The sequence below is a fragment of the Macrotis lagotis genome, chromosome 2, assembly GCF_037893015.1.
Source record: "Macrotis lagotis isolate mMagLag1 chromosome 2, bilby.v1.9.chrom.fasta, whole genome shotgun sequence".
NCBI classification, from domain to species: domain Eukaryota; kingdom Metazoa; phylum Chordata; class Mammalia; order Peramelemorphia; family Peramelidae; genus Macrotis; species Macrotis lagotis.
In genome coordinates, this window is record NC_133659.1 from 34169634 (window position 1) to 34192263 (window position 22630).

At 48.2% G+C, this 22630-nt stretch overlaps 1 protein-coding gene across 8 annotated transcripts in view; it reads right to left on the reverse strand.

Annotated features, from left to right (window-relative positions):
- ST3GAL3 (ST3 beta-galactoside alpha-2,3-sialyltransferase 3) overlaps nucleotides 1–22630 on the reverse strand; it is a 138458-nt gene that overhangs the window by 58516 nt on the left and 57312 nt on the right. For 6 of the 8 annotated variants that reach the window (XM_074221621.1, XM_074221620.1, XM_074221627.1 and 3 more), the window contains 2 exons: nucleotides 14542–14584; nucleotides 3460–3552 (listed from right to left, as the gene is read on the reverse strand). In XM_074221621.1, the coding sequence (XP_074077722.1) occupies nucleotides 3460–3552; nucleotides 14542–14584 (136 nt within the window). Of the gene's footprint in view, nucleotides 1–3459; nucleotides 3553–14541; nucleotides 14585–17638; nucleotides 17770–22630 lie in introns of all 8 variants that reach the window. The other 2 variants (XM_074221623.1, XM_074221624.1) reach the window with 1 other exon arrangement.

Below are 22630 nucleotides of genomic sequence, written 5' to 3' on the forward strand. Positions count from 1 at the left end.
GTTCTATGGGTCTGTAAGTTTTTTGGTTCTCCAAGGTGGCATAATCTAAAGAAATGTACAGTCACTGCTCTCTTTGCCTGTGCTCTGGTCTTTCTTCAAGATAGGACTTCGATCACCTGTAGCCACAAATGCTGGAATTCCTGGAACTGGAACCAATTTCCCTGCTATCTTATATCAGATCCTTTCTGCTTAAGGTACTAGGACCAGAGGCCCTCCTCCCTTGTGAAAGTCCATCAGAAATCTTCTCTGTCCAGGAACTGAAACCAGGGTCCCTCCTCAAGTCCTGGTTTTCTTCTTTGCCCAGGACTGAGATCTAGAACTGATTATGGACCAGGCAACAATGTCCTAAACACAGTACCACCTCAATAATCTCTTCGGATCAATTGATTGATCACCCTTACCTTCTGTGAGCTGAGAGCTCCCAAAGCTGCTACTGATGCAGCCATCTCCAAGGCCTGCTGCTGGCATTGCTGGGATACAACCTGTTACTCCACTGCAGGCCCATCCACCAACCTGCCACCTGCCTACATTGTCTTGGGCTGGAAAATGTTTTCTCTTGACCCTTTTTTAATTCAGAATTCCAGAATTCAATCTGAGACATTATTTTAAAGTTGTTTGGAGAGTTGGGCAGAGTTCAGGTGAGTTGGCCTCCATTCTGCCATTTTAGTCTAAATATTGTTTTTCTATAGAATCCTCTAACTCCTGTGCCATATCTAGTCCAAAAACCTAACTTCAAAAGAGCATTCAATCTATCCACCCATAAGCATTTATTAAAGCACCAGATACCGTGCTAGGCTTTGGGGATGCAAGACAGTCCTGTCATCAAAGAGCTGACATTTTAACAGGGAGAAGACAAGTACATGACTAGTAGAGGGAAGTGGGGAACCAGGGACCATGAAATACTAATGATCCTACTGGCTTCATTACTATCCCAGAGCAAAGGCAAGAGGTGGAAAGGAAGAGAGGGGAAGAGAGGCCAGGCTTGAAGTTAACTGGCAGATAGCTGAAGGGGATAAAGTAGAGTCCAGGATCAGGGAGGTATAGAGGGCCAAAGGAAGAACCCTTCAGTTCAAGAAGGTCTAGACTGCTATGTTGACCACATGTCAACTGAAAAAGGTCACTCAGGTTTTCCTAATTCCACTCTTGCTACTATGTCTACTGTACCCCTTAGAAGCCCCCAGGCATCTCCTAGAAGACTTGTAACACCAACAGAACACTGGAAGGAAATCAGACTAAATTGTTCCTTTCCCCCCCTCCAAGAAACCCACCTGGGAAAATTTTTCTACTCAGACCTAAATTCAGAAAATTTTGGAGTCAGCTGCAAGATGATGCCTTTCTGGCTAACAGACCAGAGGATAAAATCATGTCAACCCCAGGCCTACAGAAGACAGGGATTCAGGAACTCTGCCTGCCCTTGTGTTTCCTTTCAGGCCATGTGAGAACGCATCTCCCTCTCCATGTGCTTCTGCTCTAAGTCACCTTCCCTGTTGAGGTAGGAGTGGAAGGAAAGAGAAATTCTCCTCCTCAATTCCTGGTCATATTTTAGAGAAAAAAGACTAGAAATGAGTCCTCAAAAAAAAGACTTTTTCTTTCCTCTCCTCCTTACTTTCCCTATTTTAACTTTTCCTTCTCCCTCCTACCTTTCTCTTCTCCCTTCTTTCTTTCTTCCTTTTTTCTCCCTCTCCTTCCCCTCCCTTCTTTCCTTTTTCCTTTCCCTTTCTTTCTCTTCCCCCCACCCCTTCTTTGCCTTCTCCCTCTTTCCTTCTCTCCACTTTTCTTACTTGAATTACACTGTCTTTCTAAAAGGAAGTTAGGTGACTGTTATGGCTATTTCAAGAACACCTGGTCCACAGTAGAAGGCTGGCCATGGCCCAGAGCAGGGTTCTCTGGTTGCTGTGGGGCTTGCTTCCTGGCTGCAGCACCTGGAGCCCCTATCATTTTCCTGGGCCAGGAAGAACAAAGTGCTACCTGTTCTCTCATCCCAGCTAGCAGGCCCCCAAGCTTTGTTTCCCTGCTTGCTCCTTTGCTTAGCAGATGGGCCAGAGAAAAGGCCTGGGGCCAGGATCAGCTTTCCCTCCCTCCTCCAGTCAGCCAGGGGATATATGATATGTGGTTGCTCAACTGCCACATCAGCTGATGGTGTAATGCAGGCAGTCATAATGCCAGGGCTCCAGGCTTGTGGGGATGGAGGCTAGAGGGCCTCCATCACCATTGTTAACCTCAGGCTTCTCCAGAAGTCTGAATCTGGAGCTCACTTATTTCTTTGGCTCCTGAAAACTTGCCCCTGCTCCATTTCTCATTCACTGTGCCTCTGGAATTGGCACAGCAGGCCTTGGTTTTCACAAAGACCACCTTTACCAAGAGCAATGGCCAAGGAGCCCAGGGTTCTCTGACTTTTATCTGGCCACTACTTCCCAAAAGAACAGGGCTCAGAGGCCCAAATTCCTGAGGGAAAACCATGAAGAGAAGAGGCCCAAGGAAGTTCTCTTTTCTCCCACACTAGCATGCAGGCTTGACTAATCATGGCATGAGGCTTACATCTGCTAATCCAAGTCTTTGAGGACACAATGAAGTCTACTAAGGTCACCTGGATCTAAACTGAGCATGGGAGCAAGAGGGCTGGAAAGGTCCTCCCAGACCTAGCTTCCCTGCAACCAGGGTCAAATATGGTCTCAGGCACAGCTGACCAGCCAGCAGTCTCAGTCTAGGATAAGCCAAGGCCAGATGTCTATAGAGCCCTCTTCCCTCCCCACCATAGGCTGGCAAGGAATACCCTTCCATGTTCTTGTCCCTAATTCCCTTGAACATGCCCATTCTCTGCAAAGTCACTTTAAGAATAGCCACTGGGAATCAGAAATCCAATGCAAGGCTGCTCTCCCCAAGAAAGAGCAAAGGGTACTCCTCGCCCCCTGTCCTCTGCCCTGTTTCTTGGCCAGACAGGCAGATGAAGCCCGGAAGGAGCCCTGGCAGAAGTATGGGTGAGCTGAGCCATGTCAGCTGCCCGCAAACAGACCCGGCCCCTGCCCCTGCCCCTGCCTCGAATGGTGGCTTTCCGAGAAGATTGTTTTCAGGGAAAGTGCAGTCAGTCCTTCCAGGCCTCTCAGGAACAAAACTTGACCAGTCAGTTACATCAGCCAGAACCTGGGCAGTTTCTCAGTATGGACTTGGGGACCTCACCTCCTGTGCTCCAACCACCTCATCAGTCTTTGTTCACATCCTGCATACCCTGGGGAGGGCGAGTGCCAAGAGAAGCTCTTTCCTGGGCCTCCTCAGCCTCGGGCCACAGGGAAAAAGACCCAGAGGACAGAGAGTAACCTGAGACAGGCTAATCTGATCCAAAGAACAGCCTAAAATCTTGGCTAAGAGGCACTATAAGTCATCTTGTGGGCAGAGTGGCTGACTCTGAGGTCCAGGCCAAGAGAGCAGCTCAGAAGGGTAGGGGGGACAGAGTGCACTTACTTGGGGAAGATGGCCGTCATCAGGGCGGATGCGTAGCCAGGCTTGCAAGCCCCATCTGACAAGTTGGCATACTTGGTTGCTAATTCTGCAGGCCTGCGAGGGGAAAAGGAGTAAGGAGTTAGCAGGTCCAGTACACTCTCTGATCCTCGAGCCCAAGATCACATAGACTCTGAGATCTCCTATAGCTTGCCCCCACTCCTATTCAATTCCATCTAATGGCCTCTGGTCCTTCAGAAAGATCTTTGAGCTTCAGAAAGGTCTACATTTCCAACAAGGAGATGCCTCCTTCCTCCTGAAAGCCTCTCTTGAAGGATCTTGGAGTACCAGTACCACTGCCCCCCATTCTAACAAAGTTTAAACACTTTCAAAGAAAAGAAGCTTGCCACCTTTCTGAAAGTTCCATGGAGTAAGTGGAGTTCTTTGCATGGGATCAGGAAGACCCAAGTTCAAATCTGACTTCAGACATTTTCTAAAGAGGGATAACAAAGGAGATGAAGGAAACTGCCCCCAAAATCACATAGGCAGTGAAAGAAACAAGATGTGGGGTCCACTAACCCTCTTTCCATGGTAGGGAAAATGGGTGACCCTGGCAGAAGAAGAGCCTGCTGTTCAGAAAAGGGACCACATTTCAGGGGCTGGGAGTGTTCTCCAAAAGTCAGCTTAACCAAAGATGTTTTATTTCTCTATGGGTCTGCATCAATGGGAGGAGTGATCCCTTCTTTCCTAACCCAGGGACAGGAGCCCCAACTGCCTCCTCCAGATGGAATGGCAGTGGGAGTCCTCCTGAGGGCCAGTCTGGCATCCTCAGTCACCCAAGTGATCCTACTGCGGCTCTCTCCAAGGGGCACAGACACAGCCAAGGTCTCTGGGAGTCCTCCCAAGGGCCAAGGCTGGGGGGGGGGGTGGTCAGAAGTTGCCACAGGAAAGGGGAAGGAAAAGGAAGAAAGCCTGCAAGATTCCAGGCCCTTTGCTAAGAATTTGACAATTATCTCATTTGATCCTCACAAAAACTCTGAGAAATAGCTGCTGTTCATATCCCCATTTTACAGCTGAGGAAAATGAGGTGGGCAGCAATTAAGTAACTTTCCAGGCTCATACAGCTGCTAAGTGTCTGAGGCTGGATTTGAACTCAGATCTTCCTGACTCCAGGCCCAGCACTATATCCTGCACCAGAGAAGCTGAACAGGCCCCTGATAGGGTATTACTCTGATGCCTTCTTTGCTGCCAACCTAACCCTGTCCTTGCATCAGAGGGAAGCCATGTGGAAGAGAGAGCTTTGTCTCAGTGGGGCCCTTGTCTCCCATATTACTTACTGGGCTGGACAGGCAGACAGAGGCAGAGGGCCTGGGGCCAACAAACGTCAGGCCCCCCCAGAGGTAGTGAAAGGGGGTGAAGCAGGCCCAACTCCCTGCTCTGCTCATCCTGGACTCAGGCAGTAGGGTCCAGAAGGCCTCCCCCACAAAGAGGTGCCCCCTCTGGCCCCTCTTACAACAAACAGGCAGAGTCAAGGCCATTCCTCAATTAAAATGCCACTGCCATGAGCTGCTGCCTGTGTAGGAGAAGAATAGGGGGAGTGTTGGACCGGCTGAGTCACCCCCCACAGCAGCCCCTACACAGGCGCGGGACCCCCAGGCCATCTCTAACCCAAACCACAATCGTCTCTGAACAGGGAGCACTTCACTGACAGGCTTGACTCTGAAATGCCACAGGCTGAAACGGACGTCGAAGGCCACCCGAGATGTTTGGCTGAGCTTTGGGCTCTTGTCCTTAAGAGAGCAGTCAGTGGACCCCACATCACAGACCCATTGTCCCCCCTAGGCCCCGGGGGAGAAGACATCCAGCTCTGTGGTCACATGGATAACATGGACTCATGTAACCAATGTTAATCTGGTACCTGATTCTGAGCTTGGCACTGAGGGTAAAAGACAAAAAGAAAATAGCCCCAGCTCTCAAGAATTCAATTCAGTAAACATTAAGTGCCTACTGTATGCTGAGTCAGAGATAGAAGAAAAAGGCAGACAGTCCCTGCCCTCAAGAAGCTTATGACAGAATGGGGAACACAGCACACAAAAGAAAGCTGGAAGGAGGTACACCCAGGAGTGCCCTCATGTGGGGGAGGCCACAGAGGGCACCCATTGGGATGCCCTGTGGGGGAGCCATTGGCGGTGCCCTATGTGTGTATGGGGATCCCAGGGGTGCCTTCATGTGAGGGGGAACTGAGGGTGCCCTATGTATATATATATATGTGGGGGGGCCTCCTTCTCTCTGGCTACTGTCCACATGAACTTGACTGCTGAGCCTGAAGCTGGGAGGCTCAGAATTTACAACGCATAGACAACTAAAGGAGATAATGCCTGGAAAGTCCTTTGCAAACCTGTAAACACTAAATAAATGTCATTTGTGATTATTGCTATTATTACCATTATACTTCTTATGTACAAAGTTGTTTTTGGGTAGTCTCTCCAATTAGAATGAGAGCTCCTTGAGGGAAGGCCAGTGGTTTTGCCTTTCTTTGTACCTCAGGCGCTTAGTAGAGTGCCTGGTATACAGTAGGTGCTTAATATACACTTGCTGACTGATTGAAGCCAATAGCACCATAAAGTCTGATGTGGACAAAAGAGAGTGGGGCTATCACTTTCCCTTTCTTCAATGCAGGCCAAGATCCCATTAGGTTTTGTTTTTAGCTACTGCTTCCCACTACTGTCTCACAATGAGCTTGTGGTCCACTTAAACCTCTAGATCTTTAGCTAGATATTTATTTTCTATGTGTCTCTTTGTATTTGGTTAAGTGTCAGTATTTCCCCATTGGCTAATAGGCTCTTCATAAATATGATAGTAATAGTGGAGATGTGTCTCCAAGCCCTGGGATTCAGGAGCCAGTTAGCACAAAGGAAGACATGAGAGAAGATGTGAAGGAAACATGTTGTCAAGCTCTAACAGTCCTAATGGCAGTCAGATGGAGAAGGGTTAGATGTTTTCTTACTGGTCTTGGGTAGAGGCCCTAAGACCAATGGGGAGAAGTGGCAGGATATCCAGATCTTGACTCAACACAAGGAAATATTTTGTTTACCAATAGAGTTATCCAAAAATTAAATGTCCTCAAGATAATATTGAGCTTCAGGTCACCAATGGATTTTAAAAGGCAGGGGCTGATGTGGGCAGATGGTGGGCACACTGGCACCCAAGACCCTTTCCAAGGTTGCAGGCCCAGGGCTTTGTGATGATCTGGATACTTGTCTTGCTCATGTGACCCTCACCTCCACGGGAGCTTCAATCCCACAGATCTCAGGAGAAAATAGAATTGTGGAAGAGGGGCAACAACTCTCATTAGAGAAAGCAAGCTGCCATGGCTCAGGAGGGATGGAGAACGGAGGGAGGAAAGGTCCTAGGCCCCGGCTCTCCTTGGAGGCTATTCAGTACTTGTCCTAGGGAGACCTGGAGAGTCTGGGCCTGAAATCCTGAGCAGTGAATGGCAGGAGGAGTTACAGTTACTCTTCAGAAGTGACTCTGTGACACACTGCAGAGGTATTTCAATAGGACAGAGCAAACATTTAAATACTCAAGTGAGAAATATCTTTTGTTGTCATTACATGGATAATCAACTGGATATCCAGTTGATGAGATTAAGCTGTTTGAGAGGAGGAAGTGAACAAAAGCTTATGGAGCTTTAATAAACTGCAATGAGGGCTGTGTGCTGATTAATTAATGCAATTGTGAATGAAGAAATATCAGAGCATTTGCTTAGCTTGGCTTAGAATCTGAAATAAGAATTAATAAGACAAACGAGTTCAATCATAGGATGAGAAGTGGGGGTTTACTGTGATTGTCATCGAGCCTTCAACTCCAAGGGAGAGAGGTCCTATAAGTCTGATAGGATGCCTTAGTTATGAGCTCCTACAGTTGGTGCAATGAGAGGACCCTGGGAGTCAGCTGGTTCAAATGTCTCTCAATAAATGATGTACCAAAGAGAAGGAAAATGAAAAATGCCTCATGGGAAATGAAAATCAACATCAAATTAAATGAGCCAAGAAAAGCCAAGTGCTGACCCAAGTTGTCAAATCCTCCAGATCAAGTGAATAAAGCTCTCAGAGCAGAAGCAAAGAGAAATGCCCTTTCTGAAGGATGACCAGAGTCAGGCAGAATTTAGAGGGAGTAAAATATCAAAGTTAAGAAAAAAGAGAGACTAGATAGGAATTGTCACAAAGATGAATATGATGGAGAAAGGAACGAGATACTCAATCATTAAAAGACTCAACATGGAAGCAAATAGACTGCCCTGATCTGTGAGCAAGGAAAGAGAAGATCAGAAAATCTCGGAATTCCCCCAAGAAGCTAAGGCTTGGAGGAAAGGCATCGATCAGCTCAACCCCCGGATAAGTCATCTAATCACTCGGCCTCAATTCCCAGATCTATCAAAAGAAGTCTGGTAGTCTTTGCACTGCCTCTACATTATATAATCAGGAAGATGAACAGAAGGATGAGGAAAAGGAAGAAGAGGCCAGGGCTTTGCAAATCCTGTTCATGCATAGAAACCAAACTTTGATTGAGATAAAGCTTGGGAAACATGAAGTGCACTTCTCTGTAGAGAGGTGGGAAACAAGGGATGCAGAATACTGCCTACACTATATCCTTTTGCTTAATTACTTTTCTTAAATGACTAAGGTATAAAAACAACAAGCATTAATAAAATGTTTTAAAAATAAATTAGGATAGCTAGGTGGCACAGTGGATAGAGCACCATCCCTGGAGTCAGGAGGACCTAGTTCAAATCCAGCTTCAGACACTTAATAATTGCCTAGCTATGCGACCTTGGGCAAGTCACTTAACCCCATTGCCTTAAATTTTTAAAAATTTAATTCATTCATTCATTAGAGTACCAGCCCTAGAGTCAGGAGGACCTGAGTTCAAACCTGGACCCAGACACTTAATAATTACCTAGCTATATGACTACAGTGCCTTGCAAAAAAACAAAAATAAAATAAAATAAATTAATCAAGGTCATTCTTAGCAAAATATTCAGTATCAAGAGACTAACCTTGTGGGTAGGTTGATATAACAATCTCAGAAAATTCAGAAAAAACAAAAATAATCTGAGTGTGACATTTCAGGAAGTTACAGAAGAAAACTTCCCAGGCTCCAGGGACAGCCTCTTGACTCTAGAATAAAATATATTTTTGAGTTTGATGTTTAAGGACCTTCCCAAGCTGACTCCTGCCCATCTTTCCAGAATCTCTGTATGGCACTTCTTCTCTCACTTCAGTCTGAACTCTGGACTGAATCCTTGTGGACAATGGGGCTTCCCTGATGCTGCTGTTTTCAGATGACATGGAACTATTGCATCATATCCCAGAACCCCACAGAAGCTTCTGGAAGAAATATGACCCCACGAGGAGGAGTTTCCATCCACACAGGAAAGCCCAAGCGGATGAAGAATGTCTGTTGCCCAGAGTTCAGCATACTTTTGGGTGGATGCCCCATGGAGCCTGTCCAACAATGTGTATATCTGGCATGGACAGGACAGGTGGAGAATAAGCAAGGCCCCAAGCTACACAGGAAAAGGACGGTGGGCTGTCTGCTTTTAAGAAATGCAAAACATTGTTCTTGACCCCAAGCTGAGGTCTATCTCTTTAGAACTAACACCACTGGTATCTTAGAACTCAGTGATTTCTAAAGATGAGCATCAGCAAGAGGGTTGGAGAGAGAGGCCCATGGTCAATGGGAAGAGCTGCCAAAGAAAACCAATGGAAAATCAAAGGGAAACAGGAGGGAAGGACCCTATCAAAGAAGAGAAGGCAGTTGAGCACATGATGAGAGACAGAGACAGAGAGAGAGGCGAGAGAGAGAAAGAAGAAGAAGAAGAAGAAGAAGAAGAAGAAGAAGAAGAAGAAGAAGAAGAAGAAGAAGCAGTGGCTAGGTGACGCAGTGGATAAAGCACCGGCCCTGGAGTCAGGAGTACCTGGGTTCAAATCTGACCTCAGACACTTATAATTACCTAGCTGTGTGGCCTTGGGCAAGCCACTTAACCCCATTTGCCTTGAAAAAACCTAAAAAAGAAAAAAAAAGGAGAGAAGAAGAAGAGTAGGTGAAGAGGGAGAAAGACAAAGGGAGGAGAAAAAAAGAAAAGTGAAAAGGAACAGTCAAGTGAGAGGGGGAGAGAGAAGGAAAGGAGAGAGCAGTGGATGAAGTGACCCCATCTGTTCCTGCTTATAGTAGAGGCAGCCCAGACTCCCAGGAGGGGAAAAGGGGGAGGTAGTTCACAAATCCTGGACTCAGATATGAAGCAGGCTGGGTTTTGACAAAAGCCAGACATTAGCCAGCACCAAGAGCTTCCCTTTCCAAAGGGCTTGTGAAAGTCCATGGGACCAGAGATTTTGTGGTCTGAGTTATCTTCTTCCTAGAAAGGGCCAGGAGGCCCACTCAGATGTGGGTCAGAAGGACCGGAATGGAGCCCATCAGACTACTCTGTACATTTTCAGTTCCTCACAAAGGTAAAATGAAAGTCCACAGAGGGATCCTGAAGCTGGATATCTGAAGGTACTTGCTGGCAATGAGTACCACCCCCAGGAGGAAGAGGCTGCCTCGGGAGGTCAGAGGTAAAAGCTGTGAGGATCCTCAGATGCCCTCTTCAGGCTGAGGGCTGGGACCCACTGGTTAGGGTGGCCAAGGAGGGATCAGATACAGACTGGACTAGATAGGAAACTAAGGCCCAGGTAAGTCCCTAGGGTTTGGAGGAGAGGGGACTGGACTCCTCCCTGCTAAATGGCCTGAGCAAGATAGGAAATGTTCTCTCTCTCTCTGGTCACTCGGTCCTCTTGGCCAGGAAGTCCCTGGGGTTCTTCAGCCTTCCTGCCATGACTCACTGGGTCAAGTGCTGGCTGGGAAGGTGAGATCAGTTGAGTTTTAGGAGGTGTTTAGAGATGAAGAATCGCCATGGGACCATCACCTGAAAGCCATTCAAAAGTGAGTCATGGCAGGAAGGCTGAAGAACCCCAGGGACTTCCTGGCCAAGAGGACTGAATGACATGAGTGAGGCCCCCTGAGGTCCCCTTCCCTGCAGACATCTTGGCAGCACAGTCGCCCCAGCAGGCGCTGGTTCTGGGGAACCCAGGCAGGAGGCAGACACTGGTCACCACATGTATCCCCACCATTCACATCACAATATCAGCAGGGGTTCTGTGTTCCCTGTTCTTTTCTGGCCACTGACAGGCCATGGGAAACAGAGGCTGCCCCACAGAGGGGAGGGGGACCCAATGTCCTGGGTTGCCCAAGCCTGGGTGTAAAAGATTCCATCTGGTACTAACTCCAATGAAAAGAAAGGCCAACCCAGGACTTACAGCTGGGAAGGCCTGGGCAAGGTCAGGGCTCCCAGTGGCTAGAAGTAGGTCCACTCTCAAAGTTGACCTCCTGATCCTTGGGGTGAGGATCTTGGTGTCACTCTCCCGGCTCCCCATTGCTCAGTCCAGAGCACGAGCTTAGAGCCCAATAAATAAATGCTCGCTGATTGATTGACTGAGTGGAAGGAAATGCTTATTAACTTGGGCTTGGAATGGCCTTTAAAGGTTTTCTACAAAATCATTTCCTCTGCTACATAACTGGAAAGCTGAGCTTTTCCTGGAGGAGGGAGTTTATTTTCTTTCTGTGCTTCACAAAAGACATTTGACATAAGTTTGAGAGCTGTGGGGAGGGGAGGCAGGTTGTATCCATGATGTCTGGGTCAGGTTCCCCCAACAGCATTGGGGGCTGTACAAGAGGTCAGTCTGCCTGCCTTAGTCCAATAGATAGAGTCCTGGAGCAGACAGTGGAAAGACTTCCTGGCTCGGCTGAAGAATGAGATACCCAGGAAGAAAAGACACACAAGAGATGATTCTGGAATTGCCCAGTGGGTTTTGTTGTTGTTTGGGGGGGGGGGAAGGGTTTTGAGGGGAGAGCAAGAGCATTTATTAGTCAAAGGGAAGAAAAAAGAACCTTTCAAACCCAGGGCACGATATAGGCAACAGGAGGCAGGAAATTCATAGGGAAAACTGGAGAGCAAATTGCCAAAACCAGAGCTGGCCCAGTAACATCCACATGGAGACAACCCACAAAAAGTACGTTCCTTGAGGTTAGAGGCTATTATCCATTTAATCTTTGTCTTTCCAGTGCCCACGAGTTTTCAGGGCTGGTTTCCAAGAAACCAGGGAAGACCTGTATGAAGTGATGCAGACTGAAGTGAGCAGAATCAGAACAGTTCATCCAAAAAGAACATTATGGTAAACAAGCAACTTTGGAAGGCTTAAGAAATCTGATCATAGGGGCAGCTAGGTGGTGCAGTGGATAAAGCACTGGCCCTGGAGTCAGGAGTACCTGGGTTCAAATCCGGTCTCAGACACTTAATAATTACCTAGCTGTGTGGCCTTGGGCAAGCCACTTAACCCTATTTGCCTTGCCAAAAAAACCTAAAAAAAAAAAATCTGATCAGGCCAAGTTATGATTCCAGAGGGCTCATGATGAAACTTACTGCCCATCTCCAGTTAGATAGATGAAGGTCTCAAGAGTACAAGTGAATATTTACAGGGTAGGGGAAAGGGAGGAGACATAGAATAGCCCTAGCCAATGCAGGAAAGTGCATAACCCATTTTGGTTTTTCTCAATAGATGAGGGGGAGAGAAAGGGGAGAAAAGAGAGAAGAAGTAGAATTCAAGAAATTGTGATTGAAGATTATATGTATTGATAGTACAGGTATGTTCTGAGCATTAATTTCTCCTTTGGCTTTTGTAATCAATAAAATCATTATTTGGAGTTTGATATTTTTTAGAAGGCAATGGGTTTAAGTGACTTGCCCAAGGTCACACAGCTAGGTAATTATTAAATTTCTGAGGTCAAATTTGAACTCAAGTCTTCCTGATGCCAGACACAATGCTCTATCTACTGCACCACCTTAAAAAAGAAAACAGATTTATTTCCTTCAAGGTTTAAGTCTAACATCACCTCCTAAGGGAGTCTCTCCAGATTTTTCCCACATGGTGCTTTCTTCTTCCCAAATGTGCTCATTTATCTGTTTGCTTCCTGTTTCCTCAGAGGGCAGAAGCTATATTTATTTTTAATCTTCATAAACCTTCTTCTGAGTGCAATAATCCCTGTACATATAATAATACTCAGTCAACTGAATCCTTAAACGTAGCTTCCTCCAATTCTTATACACTATTTAAGGCCTTGGTCTCAGGTCCTTGTTAAAAGATGAAAAGAAGATTGGGGCTGGAGAGTGAGAAAAGAAGCAGGTGTTAAGGTCTTTCCCAGATGAAGAGGAGACAAGGGTTCTATATAGAGGTGGGTCTGAGCTCAGAGCAATCTGACCCCATGCCCCAGCTACCCTCCCACCAGAAGGACAACCAGTCCTTTGCTAGTTCCAGAACTTTCTAAGCTCTTAGTCCCATTCAACCCCCAAGGACAGCAATATACATGAGTTAAGTGCCTGTTGTGGTTTTGAGGGCCTGCCCTCAAGAAGCCTTCCATGCAGCTGCATAAAGCCTAGGTTCAAGAGCTCACATAACTAGAAAATAAAAGATGCCAGCCATCCAACAAGGTCAAGATAAGCTCCTGAGGGGTACAAGGTATAAAGCCAGCTTCCCTGGAGAAGAGGGCTCCATTGGAGCTAGACCAGGAGAAATATGGATAGGGGGAGGGGAAGGGAGACGAGGAGGAAGAGAAGCACAGTTATGGGAAAAGTGGGGTAGGAAAAACCTTGCTTGTCTTGTGGAAAGTGATTGTGGCAATCCTCAACTTTGTCTAGACTGCCCTGAGCAGGTGATTCTTTGCTTACTGAAATCAATTCCCATAACTGGGATTCCTTCTGACACAGTTTGGTCACTAGAACACTCTGGGGAGCAGCACCTGGGGAGGAAGCTGGGCCCTGAGTCCCAACCCCTTCATTCCTCAGGAGCCTCATCTGGATAGGAGGGGATTAGAGCAGGAGCCAAGAGACTGGGTAGGGATGCCCAACTGGGGCCAGCCTTGGATGCCAGGCAATGATACCTGGTCTTTATATAGTCCATGTCGGAGTGTGCATCCAAGTAGGCAGAAGAGGAAGTGACCTTGTCCCCTGGGCAGGACATCTTCCTGGCTCACTCCTTTACATGAAGAACAGAAGAAATTTTGAACTCTGGAGCCAATCACTACTACCTACCTGGTTTATAGGTTGGTTTTTAGAGATTAAAATTGGGAAGAATATAGAATGATCATGATGAACTAGAATGAGGGAGCCCATGGAGACCCCAAGTCTAGCAACAGGGAAGGTGAGTCAAAGAAAACATTGAGCCTGAGGACATTAACTAGCTGAGGGGATCCTCTGTTTTGTTCTTAAGAGCTTGGCACTTGAGATTCTCTAGGTCGCCATTGAGAAAAACCAATATGCTAAGAAAACAAGACTTTATGAAAACCCAGCAAGCTTGAGTTTGTGGAAGCAATGTTTTCCTGCTGCATTTCTTACTATCATTTCATTAAAATGTCTCTTCTTTGATTAATTGTGTCTTCTAGATGATTAAAAAAAGGAAAACACACTGGTGGGCACTTGTGAACTATGATTTTAAAGAGATATGAACACACAAAATATTTTGATCCTGGATAGCTCACCCTGAGACTTGGGGGACTGCCACTAAACAGGAGGATCAACATGGTGTGAAAGACCAGTTAGAGCTGGAAAGACATGTTATGAGGCTATTCATGAGGCCACAGATTAGGCCATCAAGGCCACCCTTCGTTGTCCCCACAAAAATAGTGACAGAGTTGGGATTTGAAACCAAGTGCTAAAATTTCAAATCCAGTGGCCTTTTCCCCTGTACTGCCTCTCCACTACTCTTTTGGTAAAGAAGGCCTATAAATGACCAGCACTCCTGGTGGTATTGCGCCATGGCATGATATTTCCAGGTACCCCAGTATGGCCAGATATGCCATTCTTCCTTAAGGTCTGAGACTAACAACATGTTTGCTGAGGACTCCAGTCTCCCCCTTCTTTTCCATCAAGTACAAAGTACAAGTACAAAGACAGGAAGAAACCTCACCCTCCAAATCCCACTGAGTCAAACCTTCCCACCTTGTGTTACTCACAGTTTTGAGTCCAATTTCAGGAGAAAACCCAATCGATCATACTCTGAAAAACAAAGCATAGACAGGAAATGTCACAAAGGCTTGATAAAGCAGAGCAGCCCCCAATCCAAAGGACAAGGGGTCTATTCAGTTTAGCCTACCTTCCTAGAGCTTAGCGTGGAAGGCCACCATGAGAGGGTTGGCCCATCACTTCATCAAGCGCCAGACTTAACTAGGTAAAATACTAAGTTGTATAGTTGTAACACAATCATGGGGTGATTGGACCATCATTTGTCTGAAAGAGATCTCATGGTCTGAATGGACCAAAGCTCAATGTGAATCAGTCAGAATCCTTGGGTATAGCTTCCAGGAATAAGGAGATGATCCCATGCCCTCTGGCTTGTGTAGGCCTCAGAATGTCTTCTGTACATTTTACAAAGTGCACTGACCAGATGGAGACCATACAGAGGGAGGAAACTAGGCCAGTGAAGGGTCTGGAGATCAGTTGAACAAACTGGCCATGCTGAGCCCCCCCACCCTCTGAACTGTCTTATGGGAAAAGGAATCAGTCTTCATCTGCCTAGCCCCCAGAGCAGATTTAGGCTGGATTTCCCAGTGTGAAAGGGGCTACATCAGGAATGGGAGTCTCCCCTCAGGGTCTTCAAGCAAAGACCGCTCACCTATTTAGTACAGGGACTGCTCTCCATTGGTCACAGACAATGGAGCCCGTGTCCTTTCCCTTCATGTCCCCAATATTGCCCCCATCCTATTATTCTTAGCTTCCCTAACCTTCCCTAACTTTCCTGACTGTTCCATACTCCTAGAGGCTCCTGGCCCCTTGGGGACCAGCAGGTGGGGCAGGTCTCTAGATGGCCAAGTCCATCTTGTAGACGCCTCATGGGCCACCCACTATCTCCTTCACTGGACTGTGGGCATCATCAAAGCACAGATTATTTTTACGTTGTGACTTCCCCAGAGTGCCAGCAAGCACCCAGAAAGCCTGTCAATCATTCATACTGAAAGAGCTGACTGTTAAATGTTCAGTGTGAACACTGATACCTCAGAAATCCACAAACCCTAAGACCTGGACCTGATTTGTTTTGTTGACACTGATTTAAAGTGGTGGAGAAAATGATCATACTACAGATTAAACTCGGAAGTGCCCTTTTTTTTTTTTTGGAAAGAAGATTGTTAAATAATTTACTTCCCCCCACACACACACAGACTTCTCAAAAAGAATCCTTAAAAAAATACTCATTGTAGGAAAATCACTCTCCCCTCCCCAAACTCAAAGAATTCCAAGGAGCTTCAGCCATCCTCTCTGCCAGCCCTGGGCCCAGTAACTTGGTCACCCTGGGTGCCAGGCTCTCTCTTTCCTGCCCCCCCCCACTTTGGGGAGGTTCTCATTCTTCATTTACCTTTTCTCTTCTGTACTTGGAGATTGTCTCCTGGTGGAGAGAGCCAGGCAGAGAGGCTGACTTCTTCCATTTGGAAGGACCACATTCCCACGGCTAGAAAGCTCTGGCTCCCACCCAAGCATTTCTGCAGCCTGTCACTTTTCAGCAACTTCAGTGTGGCCTCCCCTTCCCTCACCTCCCATCCCTCTTCTGCCTTGCTGATATTACACAGAAGCTCCAGCTGCCAAGACATGGGCGTCTGGAGGCCTCTCCCTCCTCCCCTCCAGCCCCAGAGGGCCGGGGAGACCAGCATCCCAAGAAAGCCTCACAGAGCTCAACTCCTAGTAGCCTCATTTTACAGAGAAGGAAACTGAGGCCCAGGGAGCAGTAGATAGTGCCTTCCCAGGGTCACACAGATCTGACCCAATTTTGCCTCAGATTCCTTGGGCAGCCTTGGGCTGGAAGGTAAGGGGTGTCCCTCCCAGTTCTCAGACTTGACATCTGAGGGGTGTCCAAGGAAAAGAAGACTGCAAGTAGCCAGTTCTGAGGAAGCAGCTACCAGGGAAGAATTACAAACAACTTCAATCTATTGTTTGTGAGGTGCCCAGAGGGGCCTGGAGGAGGAAGGGTGGGTTCTGCCAGCCTAGGCTAGGTCAATGCTGAGGTCAGACTATTATGGAGGGGTTGTGATAGAAGTTCCACCTTTCCCCAGGGCTCATCTGGGTTGCCTCCTTTCCTGTTGGGGACAGGGTTCCTCAAGAGGCCAGTCTAAGAGCTAGGAAGATATCTCTGACTCTGGTCAAGGTCTCTCCTGATACCACAGGGATGGAATCAGACCAGCACCCCGCCCCAACCCCAACTGAGGGTCATATGACCAAACCTTGTCCCAAGTCTTTGTGGCCAAAGCACAAGCTTATGGGATGACCAAACACATGGTCAACTAGAGCCCCTCATACTCTCAATTCCTTCTTCATCATCCTCCCCTGCCACATCCAATCTTCCTCAAAGTTCCTCAAATCCCATCATCTACCTTCCCTGCTTTTAACCAGCTCCTTGGCACCAGGCCCAGTGGTGTTTTTTATATGCCCTCCCTTGGAACCCCAGGGTTCTCTCACTGCCCCACCCAAGACTTCATCAAGGATCCAGGGCAGCAGCCAGAGTAGCAAGGCCTGGGCATCCTGGTGCCTAAAAGAAGCCCTGGTTCAGCCACCCTTTGAGTATAAACAGTAGGGAATCAGTCCAAAGTGCCAACTGATCACTGCCATGATGGACAGACTCTACAGAGAAGGCAGCTTAGTCATGCTCTGCCCCTTTGGAAGCCAGAACAAGGAGGAGGGTAGGAAGATAAGGCTAGAGATCAGGGCAGACTTCTCAATCTCAGAATGGAAGGGTCTGCTCAATGAGTGATGAGCTCTCTGTCCCTGGGGTATATCAGAAGAGACCAGCTGCTTGCTGGGTAGGCTTCCCTGTCCAGGGGCCAGACAAACCAGGTGTCCCCAAGATTCTCTAACCGGCACTAAATGAAGTGGGATGGTTTCTGGTACCACCTGGACTGCCCACAGGAAGCCCTTCATTCTTCAGGCCCTGAATGGATCATCATGGTTGGGCAGTCAAGAGCTAGGCTGACGAAGCCCTGCTGAAAAGGTTCTAAGGGGAAACTGAGGGGCAGAGGCAGAATCCAGATGGATGAGGAGTACAACCTAAATTACTCAAGGACTTACTCAGGCAAGACTCACAAAGCCAGGCTTGGGCATCCTGAGATACCACAGCTCCGGGAGGGGCACCTGTGCCCCAATTTCTCCTGACTGATGCCAAGGGGAAGGATGGTGGGTGATCATGGCTGCTCTTCTCACTACATAATCAGAGAGGGTATTGAAGAAATGAGATATGGAAACAAAAAAGGCATCATTGATGCCAGAGATGGGATTCCCCTAGGGAACAGGTAGAGTGAGAGAGGGGAGTTATCTCTGATGATGACCTGGGGCAAATTACTGAACTGCTGGAGTCTCAATTTCAACACCTGTAAAATAGGAATAAAATCATGAACTAATTTCCAGTTGCCTTAAACCATGGTCAGCCAACCAAGCTGGCAGTTCCTGGCCAAGGGCAGCTGCCAGGATTTTAAGGCTTAAGCCAGACCTGTACCTCCTCTGGACAGAAGGTGGGGGAGGGAGAGCACAATGTGGATGATGGAGGGTCAGTGTGAGGACTTTGGGATCTAGTTGGGGATTAAGCCAGTTAGTGGAATTAGAAATGGCTCAACAGTTCTATCCCAAGAGAAAAAAATGGGCAGATGTGCCCAGGAGGGAGGCTCTCTGACATCCAACATTTATACCAGCAACTTGACTAAAGACATCCAGGGCAGGCAGATCGATCCTCCCTCTCTGAAGTCAGGATCATCTCCAAGATGCAGTTCAATAGACCCACAGAGGTTTCCCGAGTCCTGGTCTGGGATAATGCGAGCCTGCAAAGCATGGGGCTGGTGTGGCCTGCTCCACAGAGGCTTCCTGAGGCTGGTGTGGGCCTGCTCCACAGAGGCTTCCTGAGGGCAGCCCTGAGCAGGGCTCAGGCCTGGTCTCCTCGACCTCTCCCCTAGTCTGGCCTGTAGGCAGGTGTGTGGAATGTGAAGTGTGTATGTGGGGGGGCACCAACCCACATGCCAACTCTGACTCACCCTCATCCCTGCCCCACTGTGCCAGCCCTGTGGTCAGCTTCCCCAGGACCCTCACATCTCCTCTGCCTCCCCCTCCTTTTCCAGTCTAGCCTCGGTCTGCTCCTCTGGACACTCCCTCTTCCAAACTCTGGGCAAAGGCTAAATCCGTGTTCATAAAGCACAAGGATGATCTGGACACTCCTGCCCAGAAACTCTCTGAGGCTCTCATTTGCCTCTAGATCTAAAGGTCATTTCCTCAGTTGGGCCCCAAGGCCCTCACACCAAGCCAGGAGGGAAGGGACAAGCTTTCAGGTGACTGTTGACGTGGGCCGGGTGCTCAGGAGCTAAGCCGGGCATCATCATCCTGGAGATGACAGCAGATCCGCAGGAACTGCGGAGGCTGCCAGGGCCGCCCGCCGCCCAGAGAGGAGAATAGGAGAAGGCTCAGGCTGAAAGTTTGAGAAAGTTCCCACTTAATGGTCAGGGGAGAGGTGAGGATGAGGACTGGGCAGGAAGACATTGGAGACCCCGGGGTCCAAAGTAAAGGGAGGAGGACTGAAGACAGACCAGGACAGTGAGAGGCTATTCTTGGGTCAGAAGTCAAGACTTCCCAGGGGAGCCATGATCAAGCAAGCGCAGTGAACTGTTGTTCTTATGAGGATGTGGCTGTGCAAAAGAAGCCAGGGGCCAGCACTGGGGGTCTGGAGTGCTCTGCCACTGGCCAGAGAATACCCAGCTCCCCTCGAAGGAGTGGGAATCCCTACAAACCTCAGCTCTCAGCCCTGAGGGGCAGCATAGCAACAGGGAGTCTCCCAGGCCAGGAGCCAAGGACATCCCTGCCCAGCACAACAAACTCTGCAGGAGCCCCCCCAACAGGCTATGCTGGTGAGGAGGCCATAGCAGTCCAACTGGTGGGCAGCAAACGAGAACTGTTTAGTCTGTGGCTGCAGAGCTTTCAGGACCACCCAGTGGAAAGGGCCTGGCTTGGTGTAGGATGATGGGGCAGAGACCGGCCATGCCAGCCTCATTTTCTTTGGCCTTCCAGGATTCTCAGGCCCAGGCCAGAAGCTCCTAGTTAGACAGAAGTTCCCTCAGGAGATGTGGCAAGAAAACCAGTCAGTGGCCTTAGGGAAAGACTCCATATGCCCCTTCCAAAGTTGACTTCCTAAATTGGAGGCCTGGTAGAGTAAGACCTCTCACCCTGCAGGCTTTCCCTGATAATGGCTCAGTTTGCCCAACAGACCGCAGGATGGGTAGGGAGCCCGCTAGCTCCTGAGGAGGCCCTCTCCACTCTGGGATGGTCCTCCTTCCTGCAGCTTCCTTGTAGCTCCTGGTTCTGCCTCTCATAGGCCAAGCAGAAGCAGCCTTCTGAACTTTCCCTTCTAGAGGCTATATAAGCTCCACTCTTTGGGCCTCAGCGCCCTTCCCCAGCTTAGCCTTCCTCCCTTCCACAACACATTCAAGGGGTCAGGCATAGCCAGACAGGAAAGAACCACAGTGACCCCAGCAGACACGGATACAGAATGACCCATGAACCCAACCACCATCCCAGGAGGCAGTGACTACAAATATCACAATCAGTATTTAATAGATGAGGAGGGGGAGAGAGAACACTGAGAGACAGCAGAGGAAAGTTTAAAATCCAGGTCTCCCTAATTCCCTGGCTTGGCCTCCTCTCTACCCATCTTTCCTGGAGCCTTTGTGGATTCCTCACTATTCCCCCCAATTCCCTTCTGTTGTCCAGGCCACTTGATTTCACCTTTCCCACATCTCCCCCTGACACGGCCGGCCCCTAAGTGAAGGCCCTCATCACCTCCTATCTGGACCATTGCACAACTGCTGGGGCAAGGGAGGCTTCTCCCCATTCAAGTCCATCCTCCACTCACATGTCCAATTGATCTTTCTAAAGTACAAGTCTGACTTTGTCACTCTGCCACTCAACAAATTCCAGGGTTCCTGATCACTTCCAGAATCAAATGCCTTTCCAGTCTTCTTACACCCTCTACCACCCTGGGGTCCAGGGATGTTGCCCTCCCCCCATCTCCAGCCTTTGTGAGCTTTCCCTGACTGGCCCCTGTGCCTGTTCCCCATGGCTGCAATGTTCTTCCTTTCAGGTTCCTGGCTTCCTTTTCAGCCCCAACTCAAATGATAGCTTCTGCAAAAGGCCTATTCTGACCCCTTAGTCCTTACACCAGCTTGTATGCGCATACACACACACACACACACACACACACACACACACAGATTCCATATGCAACATGTGGTCTTGCCTAACACCAAAAATTTTTGGAGGACAAAAGTCAGGGAATTTTTATCTTTGTACCCCTACAGCCCAGCATTAGACCTGGCAAGAAGGGGGTATCTGTAAAAACATGTGGATTAATGACTGCTGAATAATATTCAAGGAAACAGAAAGAACATGCAGGTTCAACTGTTGACCCATTCTGAGTGACCTTTGAAAGTTGATGGAGGAGAGGGGGAGAACTACAGCAGGGGGAGAATGAGTGCAAGAAGTGACCCCCCTTTGGGCTCAGGGGGATTCCAGGTGAGTTCAGAGTTGAGCCTCCTCCCCACCATCCTACACCAAGCCAGGCCCTTTCTACTGGGTGGTCCTGCAAGCTCTGCAGCCAAAGACTAAAAGAAAAGAAAAAATTAACTGCAAATCAGAGGTCAAGGAGCCTGACTTTGATTTCTGGGAAAATTCTAGAATATCTCGTTAAAAGGATGCTGAGTGGAAGTTTCAAAAAGGAAACAGTGATTACAAAGAGCCAGCCTGGATGGCTTGATGACTTGGCATCTAGACCAGACTCCTTTTCTGACAGGATTATTAATGTAACAGATGAGGGAAATGCTGGGAGAAAGTTTTACCTCCATTTTTAGGAAGACATTTGAAAAAAAATCTTTCCTAATAAAGATGGAGCTGGGCTTGACGATACTATCAACTTCCTCAGAATCAGAGCAGAGAGGATTGGAAGGGGTGGGGTGAGGGAAGGGAACAAACATTTATTAAGACCCTACTGTGTACCAAACACTGGACTAGGAAATGAAGGCAAAGCGAGGTTAAGTGACTTGCTCAGGGACATACACTAGTTGAGTGTCTGAGCTCACATTTGAACTCAGGTCTTTCTGACTCAAGACCCAGCACTGAGAGTCAGAGAGACAGACAGAGAGAGACAGACAGAGCCTGAGGGAGCCAGGCATGGGAGCTGTCCAGAAGTCAAAATGAGAGCAGAGCAGGGAAGAGTTCAAGCCAATGTGAAGGTCTCCAAACTGGGGACCAAGTCAAGCAGGGAGGTACCCCATGTGCTCCCCAATTACTGCCATTACTGCCACTAGAAGGGCAGCCATGGGGAAGGGGAAGGAGACTTGTCTTCTGCTGGGGTCCCAAGGAGCTCCAGGAAGGAGAACTGAAGGAGGACTGAAGGAGGACTGAAGGAGGACTTCTTTTTTTTAGGTTTTTGCAAGGCAAACGGGGTTAAGTGGCTTGCCCAAGGCCACACAGCTAGATAATTAGTAAGTGACTGAGACCGGATTTGAACCCAGGTACTCCTGACTCCAGGGCCAGTGCTTTATCCACTACGCCACCTAGCCGCCCCATGAAGGAGGACTTCTTACAAGACCATTGCTGGCTCCGTCCCTTATGGGATCACCCCACGGAGGTCTGGAAGTCTGGGGGTGGGGAGGAAGGGGGACAATCAAGTTTAGGATGGTCAGTCTACCTGGCATCCCAAGCTATCATATGATTCCAAGAGATCCAAGGGCTCAGAAATGAAGATCCACCTTGGGTTGCCACCTTCAATATTTATGACCTCAGGGTCATGAAACCTCCCTGGGTCACTGATTCCTCACCTGAATGTTCAATGAAGGGAATGGATGCTGTCAGGGATCCCTTCCAGCTCTAAGTTCTGTGAACTAAGGAAAGACTGAACCAGAAGAAATAGTCAGGGCTCTCTTAGAGCTGGAGTTTTTTTGTTTCTTTTTTCTTTTGTTTCTTTTTTTTTTTTTGAGGTAATCGAGGATAAGTGCCTTGCCCAGGGTCACATAGCTAGGTAGCGTCTGA